This window comes from Salvelinus fontinalis, chromosome 31, assembly GCF_029448725.1.
Source record: "Salvelinus fontinalis isolate EN_2023a chromosome 31, ASM2944872v1, whole genome shotgun sequence".
Classification (NCBI taxonomy): Eukaryota; Metazoa; Chordata; class Actinopteri; order Salmoniformes; family Salmonidae; genus Salvelinus; species Salvelinus fontinalis.
The window spans coordinates 14,330,893-14,343,458 of NC_074695.1; the positions used below are offsets into that span (position 1 = coordinate 14,330,893).

The following is a 12,566-nucleotide window of genomic DNA, read 5'->3' on the forward strand; positions in this document are numbered from 1 at the left end:
AGTGGCATCATAGCCTAAGTAAGCTTCACAGTCGTTTCTTTGTTTTGTTGGCGACATTTATCAATAGAATTAATGTATGCTCACCTTGCTGCACCTTGGTCCGGTCATTTCCACGACGACAGCGATCGTGACAGTATGTAAACTTCTGACCCACTGGGAATGTGATGAAAGAAATAAAATCTGAAATAAATAATTCTCTCTACTATTATTCTGACATTTCACATTCTTAACATAAAGTGGTGATCCTAACTGACCTAAGACAGGGAATTTTTACTAGGATTAAATGTCAGGAATTGTGAAAACTGAGTTTAAATGCATTTGGCTAAGGTGTATGTAAACTTCTGACTTCAACTGTATGTATGTATGTATGTATGTATGTATGTATGTATGTATGTATGTATGTATGTATATATATTTATATATATATATTTATATATACACACACATATATATATATATATACACTGCTCAAAAAAATAAAGGGAACACTTAAACAACACAATGTAACTCCAAGTCAATCACACTTCTGTGAAATCAAACTGTCCACTTAGGAAGCAACACTGAATAGACAATAAATTTCACATGCTGTTGTGCAAATGGAATAGACAAAATGTGGAAATTATAGGCAATTAGCAAGACACCCCCAATAAAGGAGTGATTCTGCAGGTGGTGACCACAGACCACTTCTCAGTTCCTATGCTTCCTGGCTGATGTTTTGGTCACTTTTGAATGCTGGCGGTGCTCTCACTCTAGTGGTAGCATGAGACGGAGTCTACAACCCACACAAGTGGCTCAGGTAGTGCAGTTCATCCAGGATGGCACATCAATGCGAGCTGTGGCAAGAAGGTTTGCTGTGTCTGTCAGCGTAGTGTCCAGAGCATGGAGGCGCTACCAGGAGACAGGCCAGTACATCAGGAGACGTGGAGGAGGCCGTAGGAGGGCAACAACCCAGCAGCAGGACTGCTACCTCCACCTTTGTGCAAGGAGGTGCACTGCCAGCGCCCTGCAAAATGACCTCCAGCAGGCCACAAATGTGCATGTGTCAGCATATGGTCTCACAAGGGGTCTGAGGATCTCATCTCGGTACATATTGGCAGTCAGGCTACCTCTGGCGACCACATGGAGGGCTGTGCGGCCCCACAAAGAAATGCCACCCCACACCATGACTGACCCATCGCCAAACCGGTCATGCTGGAGGATGTTGCAGGCAGCAGAACGTTCTCTACGGCGTCTCCAGACTCTGTCACGTCTGTCACATGTGCTCATGTGCTCCGTGTGAACCTGCTTTCATCTGTGAAGAGCACAGGGCGCCAGTGGCGAATTTGCCAATCTTGGTGTTCTCTGGCAAATGCCAAACGTCCTGCACGGTGTTGGCCTTTAAGCACAACCCCCACCTGTGGACGTCGGGCCCTCATACCACCCTCATGGAGTCTGTTTCTGACCGCTTGAGCAGACACATGCACATTTGTGGCCTGCTGGAGGTCATTTTGCAGGGCGCTGGCAGTGCACCTCCTTGCACAAAGGCGGAGGTAGCGGTCCTGCTGCTGGGTTGTTGCCCTCCTACGGCCTCCTCCACGTCTCATGATGTACTGGCCTGTCTCCTGGTAGCGCCTCCATGCTCTGGACACTACGCTGACAGACACAGCAAACCTTTTTGCCACAGCTCGCATTGATGTGCCATCCTGGATGAACTGCACTACCTGAGCCACTTGTGTGGGTCTCATGCTCCGTCTCATGCTACCACTAGAGTGAGAGCACCGCCAGCATTCAAAAGTGACCAAAACATCAGCCAGGAAGCATAGGAACTGAGAAGTGGTCTGTGGTCACCACCTGCAGAACCACTCCTTTATTGGGGGTGTCTTGTTAATTGCCTATCATTCCACCTGTTGTCTATTCCATTTGCACAACAGCATGTGAAATTTATTGTCAATCAGTGTTGCTTCCTAAGTGGACAGTTTGATTTCACAGAAGTGTGATTGACTTGGAGTTACATTGTGTTGTTTAAGTGTTCCCTTTATTTTTTTGAGCAGTGTATATATACACACTCACTACTGTTCAAAAGTTTGGTGTCACTTAGAAATGTCCTTGTTTTTGATCAGAAATACAGTGTAGACATTGTTAATGTTGTAAATGACTATTGTAGCTGGAAACAGATTTTTTTATGAAAAATCTACATAGGCGTACAGAGGCCCATTATCAGCAACCATCACTCCTGTGTTCAATTTTTTTATTTTTTTTTATTTCACCTTTATTTAACCAGGTAGGCAAGTTGAGAACAAGTTCTCATTTACAACTGCGACCTGGCCAAGATAAAGCAAAGCAGTTCGACACATATAACAACACAGAGTTACACATGAAGTAAAACAAACATGCAGTCAATAATACAGTAGAAAAATAAGTCTATATACAATGTGAGCAAATGAGATGAGATAAGGGAGGTAAAGGCAATAAATAGGCCATGGTGGCGAAGTAAATACAATATACCAATTAAAACACTGGAATGGTAAATTTGACAGGAGATGAGTGTGCAAAGTAGAAATACTGGGGTGCAAAGGAGCAAAATAAATAAATACAGTTGGGGAAGGGGTAGTTGTTTGGGCTAATTATAGATGGGCTATGTACAGGTGCAGTGATCTATGAGTTGCTCTGAAAGCTGGTGCTTAAAGCTAGTGAGGGAGATAAGTGTTTCCAGTTTCAGAGATTTTTGTAGTTCGTTCCAGTCATTGGCAGCAGAGAACTGGAAGGAGAGGCTTTCACCCCCAAAGCCAAAGGAAGAATTGGCTTTGGGGGTGACAAGTGAAATATACCTGCTGGAACGCATGCTACGGGTGGGTGCAGCTATGGTGACCATAAAATGGCACGTTGTACAATGGCACATTGTGTTAGCTAATCCAAGTTTATCATTTTAAAAGGCTAATTGATCATTAGAAAACACTTTTGCAATTATGTTAGCACAGCTGAAAACTGGTGGGCTGATTAAAGAAGCAATTAAACTGGCCTTCTTCAGACTGGTTGAGTATCTGGAGCATCAGCATTTGTGAGTTCAATTACAGGCTCAAAATGGCCAGAAACAAAGTATTTTTTTCTGAAACTTGTCAGTCTATTCTTGTTCTGAGAAATTAAGGCTATTCCATCCGAGAAATTGCCAAGGAACTGAACATTTGATACAACGCTGTGTACTAATCCCTTCATAGAACAGCGCAAACTGGCTCTAACCAGAATAGAAAGAGAAGTGGGAGGCCCCCAGAATAGACAGACGGGCAAAAGAACACAGACACTGGACAGAGGAACTCTGCCAAGAAGGCCATCATCCTGGAGTCGCCTCTTCACTGTTGATCATTTACAACATTAAAAATGTCTACACTGTATTTCTGATTAATTTTATGTTATTTTAATGGATGGAGAATTTGCTTTTCTTTCAAAAACCAAGGACATTTCTATGTGACCCCAAACTTTTGAACGGTAGTGTATGTATTGATTTACTTGAAAGCATACAAGCCACAGTAGGTTGGTGGCACCTTTGGACTCCAGCGGTCTAAGGCACTGCATCTCAGTGTTACTACAGGCCCTGGTTCGATCCCGAGCTGTATCACAACTGGCCGTGATCAGGGAGTCCATAGGGCGGTGCACAGTTGGCCCACATTGTCCGGGTTAGGAGAGGGTTTGGCCGGGGTAGGAGAGGGTTTGGCCGGGTTAGGAGAGGGTTTGGCCGGGTTAGGAGAGGGTTTGGCCGGGGTAGGCCGTCATTGTAAAATAATAATTTGTTCTTGACTGACTTGCCTGCTTAAATAAAGGTTAAATAAAAAATAAATACAATTGGGAGGACGGGCTCGTGGTAATGGCTGGAGCGGATTAAGCGGAATGGTATCAAATACATCAAACACGTGGTTTCCATGGTTTCCATGTGTTTTGGCGCCATTCTATTCACTCCGTTCCAGCCATTATTATGACCCGTCCTCCACTCAGCAGCCTCCACTGATAAAGGCCTTTGTCCTTAGACCATGTTGTCTTATTTACTTGACAGCAGTAAAGGGCTCAGCCGTCAAGGGGTAGACTCCCAAAGCTGCCAAGGGGACTGCCATCACTGCCATGTTATTTTGGTTTAATAAAAGCAGCATAGCAACTCTACTCGTTCATTTTGCATTACGTTACCTTTGTAATTTGGAGTGGTTAAAAGCAGCATTGATGTCCAAGGCAATTAGCTAATCCCACGTCCTTATCTAGGGGGGAGTGAATCCCAAATGCCACCCTAGTCTCTATGTAGTAGATTACTTTTGACCAGTGCTCTGGTTAAACATAGTGTTCTATATAAGAAATAGGGTTCCATTTGGGATGTACCCTTAATCTTGAATGGCGTAATGGGATTATAGGGGTTGTCTACTGCCACTGTGTGTCAACGACTGGTAGTTTAAATCATTCAACTGTAACAGTACAGTCTTCTCCTCAGCGACAGCACTGGTATGTTGGATTTGGGAGCTGCAAAGAAGCAGACGCCTGTCTGTGTAGAGGGGTGTGGCATTTGACAATGGACTATTGAATAAGAGAGAGAGGGAGAGAGGGAAGAGACCTTGTAGCTTGATAGAAACGGGGGACCGTAGCGACCGTGCCATGGAAGGGTCATACAACGCAAAGAAAGTGAGTCTGTTTATTATGGTCTGAACTCCTTTCTGAATTGGTGGCTCAACTGTCACGCCTGGTTTTCTGTTGGAAACCTGTCATAGGTGGTGGGTGCTGGCCATAGAGATACATTAAATTAGTGTTATATTCAATTCTATGGTGTTGACTGACAGTGACAGGTGATTCTGATCAACACATTAGAGAAACTGATCTGTGACCTTCTAGGAATGGATACCTAAGCTGACTATGCATTGATGCTATGGATGCTGTTGCTTCTTTCTGCATAGTCAAAATGTTATGGGGTTATATTGTAGAGAAACAACTCTACTGTGCCTATACTTAATCAGTAGTACAGCATTACAGACAGTTTGTGGATTGATCCAAACAATCAAAAGATTTGAGCAATCTAAAAGATTTCAGACACACATATGTGGATTTCTTTGCAGTAGACTGGAGGTGTATGTTGGTGGTTTTTTGGCAAAGGATAAGAGATCAATCAATCAATCAAATGTATTTATAAAGCCCTTCTTACGTCAGCTGATGTCACAAAGTGCTATACAGAAACCCAGCCTAAAACCCCAAACAGCAAACAATGCTAGGAAAAACTCCTTAGAAAGGCCAGAACCTAGGAAGAAACCTAGAGAGGAACCAGGCTATGAGGGATAATCACTCAATATAATCAAGTTCATATAACATGTTTCATTTTGAGTTAGGAGAATTTTACATTGTTTAATCAAATTTTACTTTGGATTTATCTTTGTTATATCACTTGTGTGTTGCCTATCCCTCTGTCATAACCAAGCAATGGGCTTTGAGTTAATTATAGCCTACAGACCATGATCAAAATCACTTCAGGTCCGACCATGGATGTTACCACTGGTGGCCACGAGGTGGCCAAGTGGGTTTTAAAATGGGTCAGGGAGGGAGGGAGGGGGCAATAGGACAGTACAGCTTATAACACTGGTTTCAGAGATAGCAGATAGTCCCTGACAGTCTTTAGAGTGACGTGTTCTAAACAGACATACATGCACAGCGTGGCACAGCACAGAGCATGCTGGGTAGTTGATAGGCTGGAGGACCAATAGCGGTCTTTTCCCAACGCCTCAGTGCCGCGACACATTATGGGTGTAGTATAATCAGTCCAGCACGAAAAACTATCTGGAGACCTGTAGTAGACCTGCAAGGTTCATAGTGTTTGTGGCCTGGAGCAAGATGTTAGTTTTTGTCTTTGACTTTGCCTGTCTGTGAGTCAAAGGCCAGTCACAAAACAGTCACGACAACTGCAGTCTGCCATCTGTCCTCTGGTTAATATGATACTGTTCATGAGACCTGCTTCCAAAGGAGAGTGTGACTATATATCTGAGAGTAGGGTTATCTGATTTCAACTACTGGGTGTGGCTGACAGTGGAATCTGCTGTGTGTCGGGACTAGTAGGGACAGTCTTGTGATGAGTTGATTATCTCTACCAGCTGTGGTAGCTATTTATATACTTCCAATAGTTACACTTTACAATAAAGTCCCCTTTCATAAAGGTTTTATAATTAGGCTGTTACATGGCTGTTACGTGGTTCAGTTCGAATAGTTTGGTGCTTGTTTTCACATGCATACTACGATTTCTCCTTATATTTGTTGATTTTGTCATCAGATGGTTGCCATGGCATTATTATCATGATGACATTGAAGCTCCTTAGTTGAAGCTCCTGTGATGATGATGATGAGCTTGAGAATGGACTGGACTGGGAAAGCTTGGTAACCTTGAGTCTAGAGCCAAACCGTTAATAAGACCTGGCGCTCTGACAGGAGCTCCCTCCGTGTGACAGCACTTTGACTAAATAGAGACAGCATGCATTAGTAACACAGCAGGCAGCCTAGCCGGGGATTGCTCTTCTTCTTCACACGTTAGTAACCTAGCAGGCAGCCTAGCCGGGGATGGCTATTCTTCTTCACGCGTTAGTAACACACCAGGCAGCCTAGCCGGGGAAGGCCCTTCTTCTTCAGCGTTAGTAACACAGCAGGTAGCCTAGCCGGGGATGGCCCTTCTTCTTCAGCGTTAGTAACAGAGCAGGCAGCCTAGCCGGGGATGGCTCTTCTTCTTCACGCGTTAGTAACACAGCAGGCAGCCTAGCCGGGGATGGCTCTTCTTCTTCACGCGTTAGTAACTCAGCAGGCAGCCTAGCCGGGGATTGCTCTTCTTCTTCACGCGTTAGTAACACAGCAGGCAGCCTAGCCGGGGATGGCTCTTCTTCTTCACGCGTTAGTAACACAGCAGGCAGCCTAGCCGGGGATGGCTCTTCTTCTTCACGCGTTAGTAACTCAGCAGGCAGCCTAGCCGGGGATTGCTCTTCTTCTTCACGTGTTAGTAACACAGCAGGCAGCCTAGCCGGGGATGGCTCTTCTTCTTCACGCGTTAGTAACACAGCAGGCAGCCTAGCCGGGGATTGCTCTTCTTCTTCACGCGTTAGTAACACAGCAGGCAGCCTAGCCGGGGATGGCTCTCCTTCTTCACGCGTTAGTAACACAGCAGGCAGCCTAGCCGGGGATGGCTCTTCTTCTTCACGCGTTAGTAACACAGCAGGCAGCCTAGCCGGGGATGGCTCTTCTTCTTCACGCGTTAGTAACACAGCAGGCAGCCTAGCCGGGGATTGCTCTTCTTCTTCAGCGTTAGTAACCTAGCAGGCAGCCTAGCCGGGGATGGCTCTTCTTCTTCACGCGTTAGTAACACAGCAGGCAGCCTAGCCGGGGATTGCTCTTCTTCTATCCCTTATTACACAACCTAGATCCCACGGGGTGAATCAACAAGCAGCTTGATTAACACGGGGAAGACATGATTACATAGCACATTGTTTGATTAAAATGTGTTGTGACGGAAGATGTTTTACACTATAGGAAAATATTACCCACACATCCAGTGTTTCTGAGCAGATGCTTGAGTTGGTGATCAGATAGGATGTTCAGACTCCACTCCACAAAATGCACCTATGTGGTTCATTGTCAGTGGTTCAATACTTATTTCTCCGTTAGCTCTCTGATGTTTTACACCATGCCCTTGGTACTGTGTGGTGTGGATGTGTGGTTCCCTACTGTATCATATTACTAGACTCCACGCAGTACAATGTTTGTTATACTCTGCTGGAGTTAATTAATGGCCGATTTCCTTTCTTTTCTCTCTCACCTTTCAGGTGCTTCCTCAGCGGCCAGGATTTCGGCACCATAGAAAAGGTACATCTATAGTAACAGCTAAGACTGATTCAATTCAGAAATGATGTGATCTCAGATTTGATGGTACAAGTTGACTTGTGGTAGCCTGAGTTGTAAGTAAGCTGGACCCTTCACAGTAAGGTCTAGGATGTTCGACGCATGTGACAAATAAAATTAGATTTGATTTGTCTGTTTTTTTGCTCTCTTGACAACTTATGGAATTATCTGACAATGACAGCATTGGAGTTGGCAAGCGCATAAACAGATCTGGAAAAACGCTCAACTTGCCAAATTCTCAGATATATATTTGACCCTTTTCTCTCCTGTAGAGAACTATGTGTGCCGTGACGTCCTGTCCCGGCAGTCTACAGAGTGTAGTGAGGTCCAGGAAGTGAGCCAGTCCCAGCTGCAGCAGCCCAGGGTGAAGCTGAACGGCTCCACGGTGGAGACTCCCAGTCACCACGACCTGCACCGTGAACTGTTGGTCAGCACCAAACGGTGGGGTTGAAATAAAACACTTGCATACAACGTACAATATACACAGAAATCAACAAAAGGCTCTATTATACATCTCCAAAATTTTAAGAAAGATCTCATCTGCTGAAGCATAGACAAAATGAAAGGTGCAGAGATAATAGTGTCTGAGTGTAGGTCTAGTATTATTAAACTATGCTGCATTTCTTCCCAGCACCACAAGGACAGACCGAGTGGTAGTGTTTGTGTGTGTGTGTGTGTGTGTTCATTTGAACTTTTTTTTGTGCCTCTGTACACATGCAGTACATAGTGTAACGGCATGCCAGGATTTACACTGAGTACTGTGGACGACGCTATAGACATATTGTGTGTGTGTGTGCGCGTGTGTGTGTGTGTGTGTGTGCGTGTGTGTGTGTGTGTGTGTGTGTGTGTGTGTGTGTGTGTGTGTGTGTGTGTGTGTGTGTGTGTGTGTGTGTGTGTGTGTGTGTGTGTGTGTGTGTGTGTGTGTGTGTGTGTGTGTGTGTGTGTGTGTGTGTGTGTGTGTGTGTGTGTGTGTGTGTGTGTGTGAGAGAGAGAGAGAGACTGAGCCCCCTGCATGTAATACTCTTTTCACCCAAATCATGCCAACCTGAACCGTTCTTCTGGCTTAGATATTTAGTTTCACATTGTCCTTTCCAGCAACTATGATGGATCCAGGCCAGCTCAGCTCAGCTTGGCGCAGTAGTGTAAATATGTCTGAATATGTTGTCTGTTGTGCCCACTTAGAGGTCTGTTGCCAGGAGAGAAGCCTGAGCTGAAGCGAGTCCTGGAACAGAGGAGGCTGGAGCAGCACAGAGAGCAGGAACTGGCTCTACAGCCTCCTCTGGAACTGGAGACTGAGCTACGCAAGAGACAGCAGATACTACTGGAGGTAACACACACCACACGCACACAACAACACACCACACACACACACACCACACACCACACACACACCAGACACACACACACACACACACCAGACACACACACACACACACACACACACACACACACACACACACACACACACACACCACACACACACACACACACACACCAGACACACACTCACACACCAGACACACACACACACACACACCAGACACACACACACACACCACACACACACACACCACACACCACACACACACCAGACACACACACACACACACACCAGACACACACACACACACACACACACACACACCACACACACACACACACACACACCAGACACACACACACACACCAGACACACACACACACACACACCAGACACACACACACACACACACACCACACACACCACACACCACACACACACCAGACACACACTCACACACCAGACACACACCAGACACACACACAAACACATCAGACACACACACACACACACACACACACACACACACACACACACACACACACACACACACACCAGACACACACACACCAGACACACACACACACACCAGACGCACACACACACACCAGACACACACACACACACCAGACACACACACACACACCAGACACACACACACATACCAGACACACACCAGACACACACACACACACACACACACACGCCACACACCAGACACACACACACCAGACACAAACTCCAAACACACACACACAAACACGCCAAACACACACTCCAAACACACACACCAGACACACACACATGCCAAACACACATCCACACACTATGTAATAAAACACCAATAAGTGGGCGAAAAACAAATTGTGTATTTACTATTTACAAAAACAGCAGAAAGCTATGACCATGTTTGAAATTAATCTAGTGTCATGTTTCAGTATGAGCAGGAGGAGATCAGGCGCCGGGAGGAGCAGGAGAGAGAAGTCCCTGAGTTTGTACGCGTGAAGGACAACCTGAGGCGCACACAGATGTCTGGGCAGTGACGACCACTTGACGTTCCGTCCCTTCCCATCAGCCCCCGCCTCTCACCACGGAGGCCTGGCTGCGGCCCGTTTCTTCACCCAAGAGTCCAAGGAGTGCACTTGTTCACCTCCCTCACCACAATGGTTCTGCCATTGCAATGAATCCATCCTCCTGTTTCTCCCTCCACCAGCCTCCACTGCGATCCATATCCTACAGCTATATGATGAAGACCAACTTCACTGCAGCAAGTTATTGAAAAGACTACTCCTAGGACTGATATGCATCTCTTGCTGGACTGTTATACTGTGTGGAAAAAGGCAAATAAGCAATGTAGGAAAACCAGTCAGTAGGTTTGATATAAAGAATGTGAGTGAAAATACATAAACTCAGCAAAAAAAGAAACATCCTCTCACTGTCACCTGCGTTTATTTACAGCAAACTTAACGTGTAAATATTTGTATGAGCATAACAAGATTCAACAACTGAGACATAAACTGAACAAGTTCCACAGACATGTGACTAAGAGAAATGGAATATGTGTCCCTAAACAAAGGGGGGTCAAAATCAAAAGTAACAGTCAGTATCTGGTGTGGCCACCAGCTGCATTAAGTACTGCAGTGCATCTCCTCCTCATGGACTGCACCAGATTTGCCAGTTCTTGCTGTGAGATGTTACCCCACTCTTCCACCAAGGCACTTGCAAGTTCCCGGACATTTCTGGGGGGAATGGCCCTAGCACTCACCTTCCGATCCAACAGGTCCCAGACGTGCTCAATGGGATTGAGATTCGGGCTCTTCGCTGGCCAATGCAGAACACTGACATTCCTGTATTGCATAAAATCACGCACAAAACGAGCAGTATGGCTGGTGGCATTGTCATCCTGGAGGATCATGTCAGGATGAGCCTGCAGGAAGGGTACCACATGAGGGAGGAGGATGTCTTCCCTGTAACGCACAGCGTTGAGATTGCCTGCAATGACAACAAGCTCAGTCCGATGATGCTGTGACACACCGCCCCAGACCATGACGGACCCTCCACCTCCAAGTTGATCCCGCTCCAGAGTACAGGCCTCAGTGTAACTCTCATTCTTTCGACGATAAACGCGAATCCGACCATCACCCCTGGTGAGACAAAACCGCGACTCGTCAGTGAAGAGCACTTTTTGCCAGTTCTGTCTGGTCCAGCGACGGTGGGTTTGTGCCCATAGGCGACGTTGTTGACGGTGATGTCTGGTGAGGACCTTCCTTACAACAAGCCTACAAGCCCTAAGTCAAGCCTCTCTCAGCCTATTGCGGACAGTCTGAGCACTGATGGAGGGATTGTGTGTTCCTGGTGTAACTCGGGCAGTTGTTGTTGCCATCCTGTACCTGTCCCGCAGGTGTGATGTTCGGATGTGCCGATCCTGTGCAGGTGTTGTTACACGTGGCCTGCCACTGCAAGGACGGTCAGCTGTCCGTCCTGTCTCCCTGTAGCGCTGTCTTAGGCGTATCACAGGACGGACATTGCAATTTATTGCCCTGGCCACATCTGCAGTCCTCATGCCTCCTTGCAGCATGCCTAAGGCACGTTCACGCAGATGGGCAGGGACCCTGGGCATCTTTCTTTTGGTGTTTTTCAGAATCAGTTGAAAGGCCTCTTTAGTGTCCTAAGTTTTCATAACTGTGACCTTAATTGCCTACTGTCTGTAAGCTGTTAGTGTCTTAACGACCGTTCCACAGGTGCATGTTCATTAATTGTTTATGGTCCATTGAACAAGCATGGGAAACAGTGTTTAAACCCTTTACAATGAAGATCTGTGAAGTTATTTGGATTTTTACGAATTATCTTTGAAAGACAGGGTCCTGCTAAAGGGCTGTTTCTTTTTTTTGCTGAGTTTCGGTCTACTGTAAACAATGTGTATGTTAAGGACAAATATCTTATTTTATTTATGAATAGATGTTTTTCTTTTTCTACGTTTTTTAAATAATATTACTAGAAAAATTATTCACTTTTAGTTTGGAAGTCTGTATTCAACACACACAATTGGTTTACAGCAGCATGGCGTCAAAATGTGGTGTGTGTGTTCATTTTAATTTGTTAATTTTTTTCAAAGGCCATATATTAAGTATAAGTTACTCCACTATTGGACACAGGGCAATGACTGGAACTCTGAATTCTCTGTATGCAATGCAGTTATTTTCTATTTTCAGTTGACACTCATAGAGCTAAACCCCCATAGTGGCAGATGTTATGTGTATTAGTCCTATTCGTTTAATTCAATTGTTTGTTTGTCTGTTGTTGTTGTGGTTGTTCCTTTTCTTTTTTTTAGCAATAAAGATTTCAACGATTACAAACATTCCCGTTTAAATAA

At 45.4% G+C, this 12,566-nt stretch overlaps 1 protein-coding gene across 2 annotated transcripts in view; it reads left to right on the forward strand.

Annotated features, from left to right (window-relative positions):
• The window catches only part of LOC129829603 (protein FAM107B-like), an 89,494-nt gene extending 76,958 nt beyond the window's left edge, over positions 1 to 12,536 (forward strand). The window contains exons 1-5 of one of the 2 annotated variants that reach the window (XM_055891390.1): positions 3,714 to 4,635; positions 7,797 to 7,836; positions 8,145 to 8,313; positions 9,055 to 9,199; positions 10,132 to 12,536. In XM_055891390.1, coding sequence (XP_055747365.1) covers positions 4,609 to 4,635; positions 7,797 to 7,836; positions 8,145 to 8,313; positions 9,055 to 9,199; positions 10,132 to 10,236 — 486 coding nt within the window. In that variant the 5' untranslated portion in view covers positions 3,714 to 4,608 and the 3' untranslated portion in view covers positions 10,237 to 12,536. Of the gene's footprint in view, positions 1 to 3,713; positions 4,636 to 7,796; positions 7,837 to 8,144; positions 8,314 to 9,054; positions 9,200 to 10,131 lie in introns of those variants that run through there. The other variant, XM_055891389.1, reaches the window with a different exon arrangement.
• The last annotated feature ends 30 nt before the right edge of the window (positions 12,537 to 12,566 follow it).